The sequence below is a fragment of the Eumetopias jubatus genome, unplaced genomic scaffold, assembly GCF_037043125.1.
Source record: "Eumetopias jubatus isolate StellerSeaLion01/CBP00866 unplaced genomic scaffold, mEumJub1_p1.0 scaffold_4, whole genome shotgun sequence".
Classification (NCBI taxonomy): Eukaryota; Metazoa; Chordata; class Mammalia; order Carnivora; family Otariidae; genus Eumetopias; species Eumetopias jubatus.
Window position 1 is genome coordinate 107,951,429 of NW_028274810.1, and position 19,555 is coordinate 107,970,983.

At 57.6% G+C, this 19,555-nt stretch overlaps 1 protein-coding gene across 3 annotated transcripts; it reads right to left on the reverse strand.

Moving 5' to 3' along the window:
- Positions 1–44: 44 nt before the first annotated feature.
- ADCK5 (aarF domain containing kinase 5) lies at positions 45–16,757 on the reverse strand. Of its 3 annotated transcripts, none has more exons than XM_028093635.2 (15): positions 16,675–16,757; positions 6,805–6,911; positions 5,782–5,931; positions 2,560–2,635; positions 2,208–2,366; positions 1,982–2,122; positions 1,782–1,895; positions 1,545–1,676; positions 1,393–1,476; positions 1,218–1,299; positions 1,060–1,138; positions 882–973; positions 564–816; positions 363–479; positions 45–274 (listed from the first exon to the last, which is right to left on the reverse strand). In XM_028093635.2, exons 1-15 carry the CDS (start codon positions 16,684–16,686, stop codon positions 169–171), a joined length of 1,704 nt encoding a protein of 567 aa, XP_027949436.1. In that variant the 5' UTR covers positions 16,687–16,757; the 3' UTR covers positions 45–168. The 3 variants fall into 3 exon arrangements, with proteins under 3 accessions (XP_027949436.1, XP_027949435.1, XP_027949437.1); XM_028093634.2 differs by having other exon boundaries at positions 2,208–2,408; XM_028093636.2 differs by lacking the exon at positions 2,208–2,366.
- Positions 16,758–19,555: the final 2,798 nt, after the last annotated feature.

Sequence of the window (19,555 nt, forward strand, 5' to 3'; positions counted from 1 at the left end):
AGAGCCCCATGGTGTTCCGCCCCCCCCCCCCCCCCCCCCACACACACACACTCTAGGCCACAGCTGCTTCAGCGCCCCAGGTCTCGGGGTGTGTGCACTTCCAGCCCTGGCCAGCTCTGTCGGTCCGGCGCTGGATGAGCCCGAAGGTCCTCTTGCCTCCGGGACTCCCTAGGTCTCCAAGTACTCAGAGAGCCCCTGGGTCTCAGGCAGGAGGCCCAGGTGGACCAAGAGCCGAACCAGGAGGGCGGTGAGCCGCATCGATAGGGTCTCCAGCCTGGGTGGGAGGCCAGAGGGGTCACAGGTTGGTGGGGAGCAGGTGTCGACCACCTGCCCTGGATGCCCGCCCCCTCCCATCTCCTCACCTTAGGGCCACTTCAAACTTGAACATTTCCCAGATGACCCTGCTGTGGCGCAGGAGGCTGGCACCATAGAGGCTCTGATACGCTGCATCTGCCAGGCGGGTCCAGCCCCTGACCGCACTGCCCAGAGACACAGTCAGCCTGGCCCAATCCCACTCCATCCGCCACTTCCCACCCCCGGGCATCCCGCCAGCCAGCACCCACCTCTTGGCCATGAGGAAGTAGCGGTCCACAGGGGTGCCCAGGGCGGTGTTGATGGCACGCACGGTGTTGATATTGCGCAGCACGAGCAGCATGGGCCGTGGCAGGGCCTTGAGCACCCCCATGATGTCCTCAAAGTGCTCTTGCGCCATGGTCTGCATGTAGGCTGCCTCCTCCCGGCTGAGCAGGTGGGAGCCCCACAGCTGCCCCAGGCGTACGGGCCGCTGCATGAGCATCTCGGAGAAGAGGAAGTAGTCTGGGGGGCGGTGAGCCAGGACCGCGTGCCCCACAAGCCCCCAGGCCCGCACACCCCGGCCTCACCTCGCACTCCGAGTGCCTCTGCATGTGTCTTCATGGCGGCATCGTCCCTGAGAATGATGGCCCGCCATAGCTGGCACAGGGCCGACCGGTCCCTGCGGGAAGCCAGCAGTAAGGCCGGGACACCGGGGCCCTGCCCCCTCAGCCCCCCCCCCCCCCCCACCCAGGCTCCCCGCCTTACTTCTTGTCCAGAAACTGGTAGAGCCCGTGGTCCAGCAGCACCAGCTGGGCCTTCCCGTCGGGGCCTTTCCGCACCAGAACTAGGGACACAGCGTGTCAGCTCATGTCCCCTGAACCCTGACTCCCACCCCCACCCCCACCCCCGGGGACTTTTCCTACCATTGCCAGGGTGAGGGTCTGAGTGGATGAAGCCTGTATAAAATATCTGCTCCGCAAAAGCCTGGATGAGCTTCTCTGCGATCTGGGGAAGAGAACAGGACCGGGCCACCATCACCCTGTGCTTGGGGCACACACATGCCCGGCCACGCCCACAGGCTGATGCACGCGCACTCACATCCTTCACCGCCAGCCCCATGCACTTGATGGCCTCCACATCGCTGACCTTGCAGCCTTCGCAGAATTCAGCCGTCAGCACACGCTGGGAGAGAGCAAGTGGCTGAGCTCAGCAGGGCTGCACGTCCCCACCCAGGAGGGGGCCCAGCCCACCTTGCTGGACGTGTCCCAGTGCACGCGGGGGACCACGATATAGCGGAAGTGCTGCAGCTCCCGGGCACAGCGCTCGGCATTTCGGCCCTCGTTCTCGAAGTCCAGCTCCTGCGCCAAGGTGCCCTTCAGGTCCTGGGGGCCACATGGGCAGCTGGGGGTCGAGGCTGGGGACCAGCCCACCCCGGCACATAACATGCAGACCCTGCTTGCTCCGGCCCGTCTCTGGGCAGCAGTTACCTGGAGGACCCAGCTGAAGCCAAAGCTGGGGTGCATGAACTCGACGAGCTGGAGCAGGAGCTCCAGGGTGTGGATGTCGCCGTCAAAGCGGTCCCGCAGATCGATGTACTGCACCTGCATTGGGCGAGGGTGCAGGGAAGACCCAGGGCTGCCAGCACCGGCCCAGACCCCGCTGCAGCGCAGAGCGGGCCCCCATGTACCTTCACGGCCACCTCCGTGCCATCGTGCAGCTTGGCTCGGTGCACCTGGGCCAGGCTCGCGGCGGCGATGGGCTGATAGTCGAACTCCCGAAAGAGTTTGTGGGGCAAGGCCTGGAAGTCCTCGAGGAACAGCTCGTCCACCTGGCAGGAGAGGGTTCTTGGAGCAGCGTGGGGCGGGGAGGGCGTGGGGCACTGCCAGAGCCCCCAGCCCAAGTGCAGGGCTCACCTCCTGGAACCCGCGCGTGAGGGCCCTGTCCTCCAGCACACGTAGAGTCCTGATATACTCCGGGGGCAGCAGGTGGTTGAAGGAGCACAGCCCCTGGCCCAGCTTCACGTACAGGCCCCCGTTGCTGATGGCCCCGGCGACCAGGGCATCAGCCGCCCGCTGGTGACATGCAGACATCACCTCCAAGTACCCCGGGCTGTTCTGACCACAGGCATGGAGGGAAGGGATGGGGGCGGGCGGGCAGGTGCCTCCTCAGTGCCCCCGGCACCCACCTTCATCTAGCGTGTCACCATCCCCCCCCCTTCTCCCACTGTGAGGCCGAGCCCACTGTGGCTAGGATGCAGGGACAAACCTCTTCCACCCCACGCAGGACGACGTTTGCACACCACCAGTAGTCCAGGGAGATCTGTAGGCCTATCCTCAGAGACCTGTTGACAGAGGCTGCCTTCAGCTCTCGGCAGGCACAGCGCCTCAGAGCCGCCCCACCCCCGCCCCAAACCCCCGGCCCAGACTGAGCATGTGGCAGGGGCTGCTGGGCTTCCAGGCTGGACCAGGAGGGAGAGGACAGGCTCTGGTCTGGTCTCCTTGCTCTTAGCACTGCCAGCAGGGCAGTCTCAGCTCCTGGTCTACACCACCCCTGTGCCCGAACACGCACCACCGAGCACCCAGCACAGACGGGAGGGGCAAGAGCTGGTGGGGGGCGCTCGGGTCAGGCCCGAAGGACCAGGCTTCTTACTGCTCTCTTACAGCACCTAAGACCTGTGCAGCGGTGATGGCTAGTGAGCGGCTGTCCCCAGCTCCCGTGCTCAGGCATGCCCTTGCCCCAGGCCCCTCTGCGCTGCGCGCCCTGCCGAGCCCCCAGGCGCTCTCCACGTGTCCCTGGACAGCAGCCTCCAGGGAGCTGGATCCCAGAGCAGGGCTCCTAGCGCTCTCCACTGTCCTGGGGACCCGGGCCCCCCCTTATGTTGGCAAGGGTACTCACTCCCCGGGGCCCAGGCTATGGACAGGCAGCCCTGGGTCTGGGGAGGGAAGGAACCAGGGCTGAGGCCCGCCTCCAGCATCACAGACCGCAGACCCTCAAACCTTCATGAGAGGGGTGTAGGGCTCCTCTTCCTCAAGGAAGAAGCCCTGAGGGGACCGGGGGCCACTGGTCAAGCCAAACCTCTACCTTCTGCCTCCCAGCCACCCCCGCCACAGGAGGGTGAGAGCTGAAAGGGAGGAAGGAAAAGGCTGCTGGGTTCCGGACCGGTCCGCCTCCCCGCTGGGGTATACGCTACTCCCAGCAGCTGTGGTGACGGAGCATGCTCGAGCAGCGTCAGGTCAGCGCGTGCCTGAGGCGTGCCGCACTGCACGCCACAAACGAACGGGCTCTGTCCCACTCACCCCCAGCCGGACCCCGGGAACGAACGGGACTGTCTGTGAACAGAGCGCGGTTGGCAGGGGGAGCAAGGACACGGGAGTTCTCTGAGCTCCCTAGAGATACAGAGCGGGGGAGGGGGGCTTCCCTCCTTCCTGAATAATTCAGTCCAAAAGGGAATGCAAGGTCTGCAAAGGGGCAGGGGCAGTTGCTACACTCGGTCACCGATCAAATAAGTCACTAAATTATGGACAAGGAAAGCCAAGATTCTGCCAGTTGGAGAAAGGAGTAAATGAGAATGATCTCTGTACTGGGAAGTACCTGCGTGAATGCAGGTGTGGTGTGTGTGGCTAGATACAGGGATGGACACATGTAAGTGTGCGCATGCACACAGCCACACGTCCAAACAGCCTGGGCGCAGACCGCCCAGAGCAGCGAGCACAGCCCTGGTCCTTAAGACCCTTCTCCAGGGGCGCCTGGGCGGCTCAGTCATTGAGCGTCTGCTTTAGGCTCGGGTCATGATCCCGGGGTCCTGGGCTCGAGCCCCGCGTCGGGCTCCCTGCTCCGCGGGAGGCCTGCTGCTCCCTCTCCCACTCGCCCTGCTGTGTTCCCGCTCTTGCTGTGTCTCTCTGTCAAATAGATAAACAAAATCTTTTAAAAAAAGGACGCTTCTCCGTTCCAAGGAACCAGGCTTCCTACCGCCCATCTCCGAGCCTTCACACACTCGTGACGGGTTCCGATCGCTCTCCTACAGCAGAACAAGCTCCCGACTCCCCTGGTGAAGCCAGCCCCGACGTGCTCCCCACGTGTGCTCTGTCCCTGCGCTCCGGCACATACACTGACCCTGGCTCCGGAGGCCCTGTGGCCGCCCTGTGCCCAGCCTGCCTGTCCTGCAATGGCTGGGGCTTACGGCGGACAAGAACACACTGGGAAAAGAACAGTTGTAGCTGCCTCCCTCTGACCCCAGCTCAGCCTCTGAAAGCAAAGCTGTGAAAATACCTTTTCTCAGGAAGGAAGCCGAGAAGGCAGGCGCGCCTGCGATGGGGCAGCTGACACTGGGCAAGAGCAGCGTGTAGGAGGCGGATGTGAGACAAGCTCAGACACGCCAAGTGTGCATTTCGGAAGCAGGCTGCTTGGGGACCGTCCCCACCAGTCCCACACAGTGGAGAGCCACAGAAGAAAAGACAGAGCCAACTCCAGGCTCTGCCCTCATCCACCTCAGGACTGGGAGACTGGACAACCCTACAGGACAGAGAACTCACTACCCAGAACCTGCCCAGGAGGGCAACGAGCTGCTTTAGGCAAACCTGACCACCTAGGGAGACAGGTGTGCAGGGGCGGGGCCACCATCAAGGAGTTAAGAAGTGACCAGTCTGTCGTGTCCTCATGGCAGGAAGTGGCCAAGCATTCAGCCATCCCCCCGACCATGGCCCCCATCAGCATAAATTTCAGGGAAGTTTCTGGCTAAGTGCCCGAAGGCCTTAGTAGTCCTAAGCCTTCCCCTGAGAGATGGACCCAGGTTGGAGAGGCTGCAGGTGCTCAGAGCTGCAGCCCCCGACCCCACAGCCTCCTCAGGCAAGGAGGACGAACCACTTCCCTGGGCAACCATGTGCACCCCCCAGTCCAGGCCCACAGTGCGTTTGGGTAGACTGAGGTTTCACTCAAAGCCAAGAGCTGGTTCTCAGGATTTCTTGGCTGTAGGAATTCCTCCAACAGGAATGTCACCCCTACCCCCCAAGAATCTTGCACGGGTAGATAAGGGAGTATGAAAAGGGCCTTCAGTTTAAGGCACCCTTAATACTAATGACCAGACACTATCCATCTCTAGACCAGTCACTGGGACTGGAGGAGGGATGGCAGCCCTCCCCTCTGCGCCCCAAAGCCCTCTGGGTGCCAACTCTCCTTGGGGGAGTGGAGGTGAGAAGAGGGAGAGGAGGGAGCAGCTGCCCGTCTGCCCACCAGCCGGCAGGAACCTGACCGGCTCTCCCTCCAGCTGGCCGAGGGTGATCTGAGGGGTCTGTAAGAGGCCACGTCTGGTGGGCGTGGCTCGTTGGCACTACGACCACGTGGACCTGGCAGTACCGGAACGTCTGGAAGGCAGCTCGGAAGGTTCCAGCAAAACCCTGCAGCCCCCCACAGCCCCAGCTCCGGCTCCGCACACCTCAGGACAGGTGGGGGGGGCAGGGGAGAAAGCCGTGCCGTGCCCCCCCCTTCTACCTGCTGAAGCGCCCCACGCCGTCCACCACGAGCCTCATCCTTCTCTTCTCCTGAGGCTCTGCTGTGAGATAGCGGGCCCCAAGTAGCAGGGGTACCCCCAGCATCGTGGCAGAGAGCGCCTTCCTCCATAGGGGCTGGGGCCTGAAGGACCTGCAGGGAGACAGCGGGGCATGGGGCAGGTCACTTCCTGTCTGCCCACCGGGCCTGGGCTCTGGGGCCTCTGCTGCCCACAGGCTGAGGGGCACTCTCAGACAGAACCTGGCCCACCCCAGGGAGCTGCAGCTCCACGAGAAGCCTCTGCAGGCAGCCCGGTGCCAGAGGCCCGAGTGGTCTCTAGTGTGTTCCAAGTCACCTTGCCCGAGCCCCATGGATACCTTGGATGCCAGGCTCCAAGGGGCCAGTGAGCAAAGAAAGCAGCTCTTTGGCCTCACGGGAAGCAGCTCACAGGCAGAGCTGAGATCCTCACCGGACGAGGGCCTCCTATGCTGCACGGAGTTACAACCACTGTCGCCCAACTGAACTGCCAAGTGCCAGGTGATGGGGACTAAGGGCGAGCCCAACAGGAGCCCAACAGGAGCCCCTGGCCCAAGGTCACCAGGCAGCGAGTGCACGCTTGGGTGACTCACCGTGGCCCGCCAGGCCTGAGTCTAGCCTCCTGCCGCTCCCCACCTCACTCCCCGCTGTCCCGCCCACCGGCTTCAGGCCTGGAACCCTCCTACGTCCAGTTCTCGCTACCTCTCCCTGTTGTCTTGGCCCCATCCACAGTGGTCCCACCCCTCTTCACGGCTCCAGCCTCGGTGTGCTCATGCCACTGCTGTCGGGGAGTCCTGCCCCAGGGGCGCCAGTCCCTGGCAGGGGCAGGGGGCTACCAACCCCAAGCCACCACACAGAGGAGCAGACGCATCTGTCTTGGGGGTGGAAGCACAGAGAAGTCCAGCCTTGGGCCCCACAAGAGAGGTCTTCCATCCCTGCCTGGCAAGAGGCACGGGCCCTAGCGGGCACCTGGGGCTGTGGAGAACTCACCAACTTGCGGGCAGGACCCTGAGGTTTCTCCTGGGGAAGGCAGGGGGGGACCGCCAGGGGTTCCGCCTGCTGTGCAGCAGGGCAGAGTGGAAGCCGCAGAGCTGTGACTGCAAAGGGAGCAAACAGCACAGGGTCACACAGGCCTGGAGCCGAGGGGCAAGCCGTACCTCCCTGTACCCAAATATGCCATCAGCGCCTGTCAGCACTTGCAGGGATGTGCTCGGGGCCAGGCCTACATGTTTGGTGCAGGAATGCGGGACAATCCCTCCTCTGGAGAGCAAGGCCGAGATCCAAGAATGACACGAGAGAAGGCAAGGCCACACTGTTGGCACCAGGAGCTTCTGCCTCGGGGCACCACGACAGGTCATTGGAAACGCCCACCTCTGTGCATCCCTTCCGTCGCGGCCTTGGACCCTCTCCTCGGGGCCCCGGGACCTCTCCCTATTTGTCTGTTGCTCAGCCCACTGACCACCAGCCTCAGGAAGTCATTCTGAATTTCCAAAGGAATGATCAATAATGCTTCATCACACAGTCAGAAAGATGTCAGACTCAAGAAGACCAGAGGCAGTAAAAGGGACCCTGTGTAGGTGGTCGTTCTGAGAAGACCTGCTAGGACCCCAGCGGCGGAGACCTGGAGGACGGCAGGGAAGGCCAAGTGGAAGACGTGCCACAGGTACCACGGGGACGGCGCAGCGCTGGCTTATTCCAGTGACCACAGAAACATGGCTCTCCTACGCTCACTGACAACCCTGGTCTCCCAATCTTACTTGAATTATGGGGTCTTAAGAGTTCCTCAACCACAAACTGCCAACTGCAAATTCTTTTTAGGGAAAGAAAAGGTTACGCATAGTAAGTCATGACCCATGGCACAGATGTTAACATTTTTATCATGAACCCTGGACCAAATAAAGGACTGACTTTCCAGTCATTTTCTGGCCAAAACACACAGCCCTGGAGACCATTTCAAGGACTGCAAAACAAGACAAAAGTCAAAGGAAAAGGTCCATGACCTATTGTCCCAAGAGAACACAGGCTGACAGAAAACCTCTGCTCAGCAAGGCCACACACAGCGAGTGCAGATCCTCAAGGAAACCCCACAGAGGCGAGAACGGCAGCGCAGGCAGACAGGAGGTGAGGACCAGCGGCAGGAAGAGCCCCTAGGCTTCCTGTGCAAGAGAGCAGGATAGCACAGCCCCCTCCCCCCGCCCCAGCCCTCTGGCCCGCACAACCTGACTCGGCCACGTGCACACAGCTATGCTGAGGCTCAGCAGCAGAAGAGGAAGCCCAGAGGATGAGCATCTGTGACCACAGATATCTGGTGGATAGTCACTCAGAACATTAGAGAGTCCCTGCAGCATGGCTGGTTCCACACTGGGATCCCAAGGGTTTGTGACAACAAGCAGGTGTGCCAGGAAGGAAAGCGCTGCCCACACCATCCACTCCCCTCAGATGCATCTCTGTCCAGGCTCCGTCCAGCCCCTGCCCGTTCTCTTCAAGGCCTTCAGCCCCTCCCTCCCCGTACCCCTCACCTGATTCCAACCTTCTACCACATACACCCATCACACAAACCCTGCCAGAGATGCCCCGTGTGACACTGGGTCCTGTATGCAACCAGGGGCCACGGACAGATGCAAAGCCAAGACACAGGGACGGCATGGGGCACAAGGGAGGGAGGGCGCTGCCACCCGGCAGTGAGTAGGACCTCCCCATGAACACCAGAGAAGGTCTTCTGTACAGAGAATGTGGGCTCAGTAGAGGCCTGAAGCCAGGACCGCACAGGGCATTTCTGGGGCGGAGAGGCCTATGTGAAAGGCTGGAAAACATACTGTATGCTCACAGGTGGGGGGTGCCCAAAAAGAGCAGGCGGCAAAGTGAGCCAGAGTCAGGCAGAGCATCCCGAGGGGCCCTGGGGTTTTCCTGCAGGGAGTGGGCCCTGTGCTGGGGAGGTCAGTCCAGGAGGAGGGTGCTGGGTGATGGAGCCAAGTGGATTCAAGGCAAGTGTGAGCAACTGGCAAGATGGCCCAAGGCTGGTGCCTGAGAGCCAGGGAGTGCTGCGGTGCCTGGAGCTCTGGCCAGTGAGGGCCGTGCTGTGATTCTGACCTCAAGGAGACTGCAAGGCCACTGAGTAAGAACTGACAACAGCCACCAGCCGCCAGCCACTGGAGCTCAGCACTCGTTGTCAGTGGCCCTGAGCAAGTCCAGCAAGTGGCTCCAGGGTGCGGGGCATCCTTTAAACAGCCTGGCCTCTTCAGAAAGTCGTTAGGATTCATGAGTGGGGAACACTGGTACTAGGCACAGTCGTTAATCAATTCTTTGCTTCTATGAATATTTGCAAGATTTTTTAAAGATTTATTTATTTGAGAGAGAGCAAGCGGAGGGGGAAGGAGACAAGGGACTCCCCACTGAGCGAGAAGCCTGACACGGGACTCGATCCCGTGACCCTTGGATCATGACCTGGGCCGAAATCAAGAATTAGACGCCTACTACGTTCAGCTCAGGTCATGATCCCGGGAGTCCTGGGACGAGTCCCGCGTCGGGCTCGCTGCTCAGCGGGGAGTCTGTTTCTCCAGCTCCTTCTGCCCCTCCCCCTGCTTGCGTGAGTTCTCTCTCCAAAAAAAAAGAATTGGACACTTAGCCAACTGAGCCACACAGGCACTCCAATATTTGCAATTTTTTATAACGATAAGTTAAAAAACAATCACAGGAAAAATGTGGGAAGACCGTTGTAGACTGGGAGGCTAGACAGACAAGACGCCTGGGCGCACCTCAGGCTGCAGGAAAGCTCCTATAAACCCAGTCCTGGGACAAGCTGGTCAGAGTACGACAGACATCCGGGAATGACTGCTCACGCTCCTAGGCACGATTAAGTTAAGTGAGAATGATGTTTAGCGGATGCATGTTGAAATGTTTAGATTGTGTCAAAATGTCTGCAACTTACTTTCAAATGGTCCAATGACAACAAAATATATGGTTTCAAGTAGAAATAGGAACAGCTAGAGCAAGATATTCATAGTGGGTGGGTCTAGGTGTGGGTATCGGGACAGTTAACTATGTAGGACCATGCTGTCAGCTTGTCCCTGTATTTAAACGTTCTCATGACCAAAGTGGCAGGCGGCTGCTATGCTCTTCCCGGTCCCAGTCAGGAAGGTGGCACTGTTTTATTACCCTATTGTTTCCTTTATAAACTTATTGCAATCACATACAAAGCTTTATATAGTTACATAAATGACTAAACTGTAAATCCCTTACCTAATATAGTCTAATACAAATAATTACTTTTACCGCCTCCCCCAGTTGCAAATACTTTACTACACTGTCAATTCTGTTTTTAACCTTCCTTTTATATTATTGTCATGCATTTTTAAGTTGTTTTTGGTTTCTTGTTGTTGTTTGTTTTTGAGAGGGAGAAAGAGAGGGAGGGCATGGAAGGGGCAGAGGGAGAGGGAAAGAATCTTAAGCAGGATCCACGCCCAGCACAGAGCCTGACATGGGGCTCCATCTCACCACTCTGAGATTATGACCTGAGCCAAAATCAAGTCAGATGGTCAACCAACTGAGCCACCCAGGCGCCCCTATTTTAAGTTTTTATTTTACTTCCAGCATAGTTAACATACAGTGATTCAACACTTACACACATCACCTGGTGCTCATCACAAGTGCACTCCTTGATCCCCACCACCTGTTTCCCATCCCCCCATCTTCCTCCCCTCTGGGGACCATCCATTCTCTATACTTAAAAGAGTCTGTTTCTTGCTTTGTCTCTTTTGTTTTTTCCTTTGCTCCTTTGTTTTTTAAATTCCACATATGAGCAACATCATATGGTATTTGTCTTTCTCTTACTTTGCTTAGCATTATTACTCTTTAGCTCCACCCATGTTGTTGCAAATACCAAGATTCCATTCCTTTTTATGGCTGAATAATATTCCATTGTATATATACCACTTCTTCATCCATCATCAGTCGATGGACACTTGGACCACTTCCACAGTTTGGCTACTGTTGGTAGTGCTGCTATAAACAAAGGGGTGCATGTATCCCTTTGAATTAGTGTTTTTGTGTATTTTTTGGGTAAATAGCTAATAGTGCAATTGCTGGGTGATAGGGTAGCTCTATTTTAACTTTTTGAGGAACCTCCATACTGTTCTCCAGAGTGGCTGCACCAGCTTGCATTCCCGCCAGCAGTGTAGGAGGGTTCCTTCTTCTCCATATCCTAGGAAGGTGGCATTTTGCAGATGAGGCAGCTAGGGCAGGGCAGGGGTACTCACCAGGGGCAACTGTGTGCCCAAGACATCTGGCATTGTCTGGAGACACTCTTAGTTGTCACAACCTGGGAAAAGGGGTGCTCTTAGCATTGAACGGGTGGAGGCCAGGGACACTGCCCAACACCAGACAGTGCCCAGGATGGCCCTGCCCTAGAGACTCAGGTAGAGCCAAGGCTGAGAAGGGGTAGACTAAACGCAGACTGCTGAGCTGGAGACTCCAGCAAGTACTAGCTGTGCAGTGAGAGCAAGCTACCTCCCTCTCTGCACCTCAGTTTCACTGTCTATAAAGCAAGGACCACTGTACTGTTCACATACGGGTCAAGTGAATATTTGCAAAGCCCTCTGCACTGTGCCCAGCCCACACGACAGACCAGGCAGATGGGCATGCTGAGGTCATTCTGGGATCAAGGAGCAGCTACTCTCCACAGCTCTCCTGCTCACTGTGCCATGCCACCTGCTTGTCCCCATGCCCTTACTCTCCTGCCAATAGCCCTGCCCCCAGGAGTCCGCTCCACCTAACACGAAGAAGTACATACTTGCTAGATTAAATTTAACTATTTATGTTAACAGATCATCAGCTTCCCACAGCTTTTTCAGGAGAAAAAAAACAGCACCTAGTCCAGAAGATAAAAGAGACTATTTCCAACATATGTAAAACTTGGAGATAGGTTACATATAGAATATGAAGAAATGCTTTACTTAATAGGAGCAGAAGGGCAGGAGCGAGTGAAAGGACAGCAAGGTTTGCTGCAAAGTTCCAGTGGTGTTCGTGGGTTCAGAAGCACCGCCGCCGCAGACAAAGAAGGAAAGTGGCCAAAGCTGACCGACAATGATTATTCTGAGACATAAGCATTCAAAAAGGGAAAGGAAGGGAAAGGGGGAGGGAAAGGGAAGGGAAAGGGAAGGGGAAGGGGAAGGGGAAGGGGAAGGGAAGGAAAGGAAAGATTTGTGAGCTATTCTAGCCAATAAACTGGAGAAGCAGAGAGAAAGGCCTCATGATTCGGAGGCTGCAAGCACCAAGGCTGAAGCAAGGGATGGCAGGGAATGTAACATGCCAGAGCCCAGGCATGGCTGCCCCAAGACTGCAGGCTAAACCCAGCATCACAAGAGCCCCAGACCCTCCAGATACCCATGAGGGCTGAGCAAGAGGGGCCACACCCGTGTCCTTTCACAGAGGAGCACGCTAACTCTGAATTATTTTACACTAAAGCACAAGGCCCTGGCTGCGCCCCAAGCCTCAGAAGGGGCAAGGCCAGAAAGGTCACTGCCCCTGGCCGCAGTCCCCAGTACCAGTTTCTGCTTTCTTAGATGCCGTTGCAGCAGTAAGGACTCGGGCTGCATCTCGTCATTCCCCAATTCATTTCCCAGCAGTGAGTGACTCTTCACTCACACTCCCATAACAAAGGTCCCTCTGGTAGAACCTGGACAGCCCACACAGCACCAGGCCCAGGGGCCTGGAATGCCCTTCGCCAGCCCCTAATTCCCCAGTCCTGTCCCTCATCCCCCCATCTGCCTCTGCAAGTTGTACACGCCTCTCCCACCATCCTTATCGCACCGGAGTGTGACTGTTAGTTTAGTCTCTGTTCCCCCACCAGACTGTGCAGGGTCCACCTCTTAATCATCTCTGTGCTTCTAGGATCTAGTGCAGTGCTTATTAGATAAAGCAGGAACTCCATGAAGGCTTGCTGAATTGAGATAAATGGTGACAAAATGAACCAGAACCCCACACGGCCCAACCCTGAATACTAGGTGAGCAATATGAAGAAGGCCATGGGCAGGTAAGGGACGGCAGCGGCCCTTGCAGCAGCCTGGCTCTGCACAGGACTCCAAGGATGAGGCCTCACGCCGACAACTCCGGAGCCCCTACCACGGTCCACAGGCCCATTCAAGTATCTGGCTCCTTCCAGTCTGGGACGGCCAGTGCTCCTCAAACTATCCCCACCATCCAAGAGACATGCCCGAAGCCCAAAGAAGTCACATGACTACAAATATGGGACAGAACCTATAGCCAGATCTTCCAGGAACCAGTCCAGAGCAATTTCCAGCACATCACATATAACTCAAATCACACCCAGAGCTTAAGCACCAGAACATGTCAGCAAACAGGCAAAGAAAGAGCTGTGGATCGCCAGGCTGCTCCCTCAGGCACCAGTGCCTTCTCACCAGGACAACTACATGCCCTGGCTTGCCTGGGACAGCCCTAGCTTACACTTGTCTCTGCACCCACCACCTCAAAGCCTTCCAGTTTGGACAAGATGAAATGGACCTTCTCTACACCAGTCTCTCATGCTTGCTTGCTTGCTTGCTTCTTTCTTTCTTTCTTTTTCTTTTTTATTTTTTTTAGATTTATTTATTTATTTATTTGAGAGAGAGAATGAGATGGAGAGAGCATGAGAGGGGGGAGGGTCAGAGGGAGAAGCAGACTCCCTGCTGAGCAGGGAGCCCGATGTGGGACTCGATCCCGGGACTCCAGGATCATGACCTGAGCCGAAGGCAGTCGCTTAACCAACTGAGCCACCCAGGCGCCCTCTTTTTTTTTTTTTTTTAAAGATTTTTTACTTATTTATTTGACACACGGAGAGATAGTAAGAGAGAGAGCACCAGCAGGGGGAGTGGCAGGCAGGCAGAAGGAGAGGGAGAAGCAGGCTCTCCGCTGAGCAAGGAGCCCAATGTGGGGCTCGATCCCAGGGACCTGAGCCAAAGGCAGCCGCTTAACGACTGAGCCACCCAGGCGCCCCCTTCTCATGCTTTCTTAGAGTGTGTGCACAGCCTGCCTGCAGAAACAGAGTGCTCGTCTGGAACTCAGCTAACAACGTATAAAGTAGGGGGGAAAAAAGGCTCTGAGTAGTGAGACTCAAATAGGTATTACAAAGGTCACCAACAGGCTGAGCTACCCGCTTCCCTGCCACGCTGTCGATTAGACAGAGCACACTAGGGGTTGAAAGGTCATTGCAGGCAAACCAGCCCACAGCACTAAGAAGCACCTGCTGCATCTCATGATGAGGCCCAAACCAGAAGAACTACAGAGGTGACAGAACCACGCCTGTTTCCTGGCAGGGTCAACCGCCCTGTGTACTTAAACAGGAGAGGAATCCAAGGCACAGATATGTTCCCACAGGTAGGAAGTGAGCCTAGGAATCTGGGCCCAGGAGAGGTGGCCTAGAGGACCACGAATACCCTGCCCTTTTCTTTTCCAAGGGTCTATGACCCTCTTGGCACCAGTCAGGTCTCAGAAGCTTACGGGGCTCTGCTCCACTTACCAGATGTGAGCAGCTCCTCATCAGAAGCTAACACCGGCCTGCCCACTCCTTAGAGCGGTTGGGAGGATTAAGTGACCCAAATATGTGCAGACACTTTGTAAGCTGTAAAGTGCTGGGCTAAAGGCCAATTCAGTGCCTGTTTGCCTGGCTCCCACACTACCTCTGCCTCACCCCAATCCATAAAACACCCTTGTGGAAGGCAGCTGCTCACTGCAAGTCACAAAGATGAACAGAAATGCATCTGTACTTAAGTTGAAAACCCAAAAGACTCCACCTGAGAACTGCTAGAACTCATACAGGAATTCAGCAACGTAGCAGGATATTAAGTCAATGCACAGAATCAGCTGCACTTTGTACACTAACAATGAGACAGAAATAGGCAGAAGACACGGACAGACATTTCTCCAAAGACATCCAAATGGCCAACAGACACAAGAAAAAGTGCTCAACATCACTTGGCATCAGGGAAATACAAATCAAAACCACAATGAGATACCACCTCACACCAGTCAGAATGGCTAAAATTAACAAGTCAGGAAACGACAGATGTTGGCGGGGCTGTGGAGAAAGGGGAACCCTCCTACACTGTTGGTGGGAATGCAAGCTGGTGCAGCCACTCTGGAAAACAGTATGGAGGCTCCTCAAAAAGTTGAAAATAGAGCTACCGTATGACCCAGCAATTGCACTACTGGGTATTTACCCCAAAGATACAAATGTAGGGATCCGATGGGGCACGTGCACCCCAATGTTTATAGCAGCAATGTCCACAATAGCCAAACTGTGGAAAGAGCCAAGATGTCCACCGACAGATGAATGGATAAAGAAGAGGTGGTATATATACACAATGGAATATTATGCAGCCATCAGAAAGGATGAATACCTACCATTTGCCATGATGTGGATGGAACTGGAGGGCATTATGCTAAGTGAAATAAGTCAAGCAAAGAAAGACAATTATCATATGATCTCACCAATATGTGGAATTTAAGAAACAACACAGAGGATCATAGAGGAAGGGAGGGAAAAAGGAAACAAGAAAACCAGAGAGGGAGACAAACCATAAGAGACTCTTAATCATAGCAAACAAACAGGGTTGCTGGAGGGGAGTGGGGGTCAGGGGAATGGGGTAACTGGGGGATGGGCATGAAGGAGGGCACGTGATGGAACCAGCACTGAGTGTTGTATAAGACTGATGAATCACTGACCTCTACCTCTGAAACCAGTAATATGCTATATGTTAATTAAATCTAAGTTTAAAAAAAAAAAAGAAACGCATCCATACTGTTTATACCTAACCCTACAAGGCTAGGCTTACTAGAAAAATACAAGCCCTGTAGAAAACTCCAAGTTGAAAAGGCTGATAAATCCTGTCTTTTCAGCTCTAAACCCTATGAGGAAAACGACGGATTCCTGGGGCCAGAGTGGGTGGGAGCGGGGTCAGTGCTTATGACCCCAGGTTTAAAAGGTGCTGATCCCGGGGCGCCTGGGTGGCGCAGTCGTTGAGCGTCTGCCCTCGGCTCAGGTCGTGATCCCGGGGTCCTGGGATCGAGCCCCGCATCCGGCTCCCCGCTCGGCGGGAAGCCTGCCTCTCCCTCCCCCGCTCCCCCTGCTTGTGCTCCCTCTCTCGCTGTCTCTGTCTCTGTGCCAAATAAATAGGTAAAAGCTTTAAAAAAAAAAAAGGTGCTGACACACCTTTTTCAGAGATACAACATCGAGGCCCCACTGCGCAGAGAGCGGGAAGCGCAGCGGCACTCTCAGGGGCTAGGAGGACAGCCTAGGGTCGGGCAGAAGTCCAGGAAGGCCGGCGAGGGGAGCGCTTTCCAGGGCTGGCTGCGCCGCGGGAGCCCGGCACCGACGCTGCGGCCCCCACGCCCTCCGTCCTCTGCTCAGAAGCCGGGCGGCGGGCGCCGGCGCAGGGTGACGGGAGCTGGGCTGGAGACCGGGGCCTCGGGCCCGGGGCTGCCGCACAGGGTGGAGCGGCGGGGGCTCTAAGGCAGACGTGGGCGCCGGGAGAAGCGTCGGGAGGGGTGTCCACGAGCGGAATGCACGGGGCTGTGTCGGGGGCAGCTTCTGTCGCGGCGAGCGAGCGGCCTCTGGGGCGTGCCCGCGGGCAGGCCCGGCGGCGGGCCCTCCGGGGGGGGGGGCCGGGCGCCCCCCCAGCACGGTCGAGGGGTCGCCACCGCGAAGAACCGGGGCTCCGACAACGGTGAAGGACGCCCGCCCCCAGGAGCCCTGACGGTCCCCGACGCGGCCCAGGCCGGGGCGGCTCGGGGCGGCGCCAGGGCTCCGGACGGAGGCGGACGGGGCCTGCGGGAGCGGCGCCCGGCCGCGCCGGGCTGGGAACTCACCGGCCGCCACATCTTCCAGGCCGCCGCGCCGCTCCAGCTCCGGCTCCCGCGCGCCGCACGCCCCCGTCGCCCCGCCCAGCAACCCCTGCGGGGCGGGGGCTCAGTGCGCACGCGCGCCCCCCCCCGACGGCGGTGGGCGGAGCCCGGAAGCCACGCCCGAGCGTGCCCGCGCCCGCGTCCGCGTTGGAGCAGCGCCCCCTGGCGACCGCCGCAGCCTCGCTTTAGGGCTGGGACAGCGCGCCCTGTGTCCCCTCCCCGGCGTCCACTGCGGCAGGCGATTCCGGGCTCAGTCCTCACAGCCGCTCTGGGGCGGGGGTCTGCTCCCGCCGAATGGAAGCCGAGGCTCGGGGAGGTCAGCTCACTGGTTCCCCGGGAGCTCAGGGCATGGGCGGACGCGGGAGGGTGTGGTGGGGGGACACTGCTCTGAGAGCTGGAGCCCGGACCGGTGGGGCGGGGAGGGGCTCAACACGTAGGTGCCACCGGTTAGGGTGAACCTCTTCAACTGCGTCGTTGCTCGCTTTCCTCGCTACGAAATGAGGTTAGAGCTCTTTGTTCCCTGGATCGAGGCCGGGGATGCTTGTGGGCGCCTGCTGTGTGCCGGGCGTCGTGGAAGGCGGGCCGTCAGTAGCGACGCGGTGAGCGGAGAGCGCAGGACAGGCGAGACTCACGGGCACAGGACAGGCCAGCCTGCCCGGGTGGCAGGGCAGGACCCGCCCCCCCCTCCCTCAGGCCCTCCCAGCCCGCGCCGATGCTCCTCGTCTCCACTTCTCTCCCCCGGCCAGGCGAACGCCGCTCGCGCCAGGTTCTCCCCTCCCCGCGGGACCCCGGCCTGCTCCGCCTCCCTCCCGCGTCGGCGGCCGGGGCGCGGAGCTCCGCGCCGCGCCCCTGCGGGCTCCTCCTTCCGGGAGCCACGCCCCTAGGGGTCGGGGACGCGGGTCCGCCCCGAGCCCTGCTGTGGCCTGGCCATCCTGCAGCGGCCGCCCTGGGCCTCATGTCCCTACTCCACGCTTTTGCCCAGTCCCCCACCTTCACGTGGACTGCTCCAGAAGCTTTCTCCACTAAGGCTGGTCCCGGCAGCTCTCCTATCAGCTCCTCCCCATCCTCCCGCAAGGTTCCTTGGGTCCCGCATGGCCCCCCTGCCCCCACACGGCTCCTCCGTCTCCACGTGGTTCCTCCTGCTCCCGCAAGGGCAGCCCAGTGGTCCCTGCACATTGTCCCTTACCCCGGGCCCAGGCGAAGCCAGCGTCTCCTGCCGTGAAACACACCACCCCAGGCCTCTTCTGCTACAGCTCAGTGCCCAGAGTCACCTTGTTCCCATCATCGCCCTTGTAACAGAAGCTGGGCTCCGTACTCTGAATGCAGACAGCTGTCCTCACTGGTTTTTTTTTGCCTGCCTTATCTTCACAGCCCCGTCCCTGGAGTCCGGGCTAGGGCCTGACAGTGGACCTTGAGCCCCTTCCAAAGGCGGGCTTTCTGGAATGTTCCCAGTTGCATACATTGAGCCTCCTCACCTGACCCCATGATGTTTATTGAAACAGGTCCAGGAGATAGTGTAGGCCACATAACAATGCTTCTAAAGTGTCTGGGAAGTGACACCGGCAAGGCTGAGAATGGCAGCATGAGCCCAAACACAGACACTGCTGGAAGCCTGGGCCACACCTGGGGCTGGGAATGGGGGAGGGGCTTTCTTGTCCACTTTTGGGAAAAAGTACAGCCGGTTCCCTCTCCCCAAACACACAAAGGAATGGACTCTGTTCTATTGTCACGTCAAAGGACCCTAGTACTGACTGGGGCTCCTGTCCCAGGTACAGGCCCCTGGACTGAAAGGGGGGAATCTACCCCTGGTGGGGCTACGTGAAGTCAGTTCCCCAAAACTGAGATGGCCGGGCCCTAGGAGTGCCAAGAAAACCTTCCCCCAAGTGACCACTATTCCTGGTCCATGCAAACCCCAGACACACTCCACTGCAGTGCTGCCTGGTCGGTCCCCCACTCCCAAGGACACCTCCCAAATCTCCCAGCACCCCTGTGTTCCCAAGCCCATGAATCTACAAAACTGTTGTTTCTTAAAAAGGAAGTGTGGGGCACCTGGGTGGCTCAGTATTAAGTGTCTGCCTTCGGCTCAGGTCATGATCCTGAGGGTCCTGGGCTCGAGCCCTGCGTTGGGCTCCCCGCTCAGCGGAGAGCATGCTTCTGCCTCTCCTCTCCTTTCATGCTCTCGCTGTCTCTTTCAAATAAATAAAATCTTTTTTTAAAAATGGAAGTATGTATTTACTAAGAAGCACGATTTCTCACACAAACATAAAATGAACATGTGCGTGGGGACTAAACAATGTCCCTGCAAAAGATATGTCCAAGTTCTAACCTCTGCAGCTTGTGATGTGACTTCATGTGGAAATAGGGTTGTTACACAGGTAATTGAATTAAAGTTCTCTGGATGAGACCATCCTGGAGGAGGACGGCCCTAATTCCAGTGGCTGGTGTCCTTATAGGAGAAGAGAGAGACCTGAGACACAGAGGAAAAGCTGGTGTGGAGCTATAGACAGAGCGATGTGGCCATAAGCCCAGGGACATCCAGGATGGCGGGCACCACCAGACGCGTGAAAGGGCCTTGGAGCAGGGTCTCCCTCAGAGCCTTCAGGAGCCAGCCCTGCCAACACCTTGATTTCAGATCTCTGGCCTCCAGCACTCTAACAGAATAGATTTCTGTCATTGTAAGCCACCAAGTTTGTGGTAATTGTTTCCAGCATTCCTAAAAAACTGGCACAGTGTGTCAAAGGTTTATTTAACTTGTTAACTAATGAGACAACAAGGAAGTGGTTACAAGTTCAAAAGGAAAGTTCAAACCCAGAAATCTATGTGGAGTAAAGGAATGATGAAATCA

Coding starts and splice junctions, on each gene's coding strand:
- ADCK5 (XM_028093634.2), bottom strand. Junction 1,896..1,981: donor GCACGGAGGTGGCCGTGAAG/GTACATGGGGGC, acceptor CGCCCAATGCAG/GTGCAGTACATCGATCTGCG. Junction 1,477..1,544: donor ACTGGGACACGTCCAGCAAG/GTGGGCTGGGCC, acceptor GCTCTCTCCCAG/CGTGTGCTGACGGCTGAATT.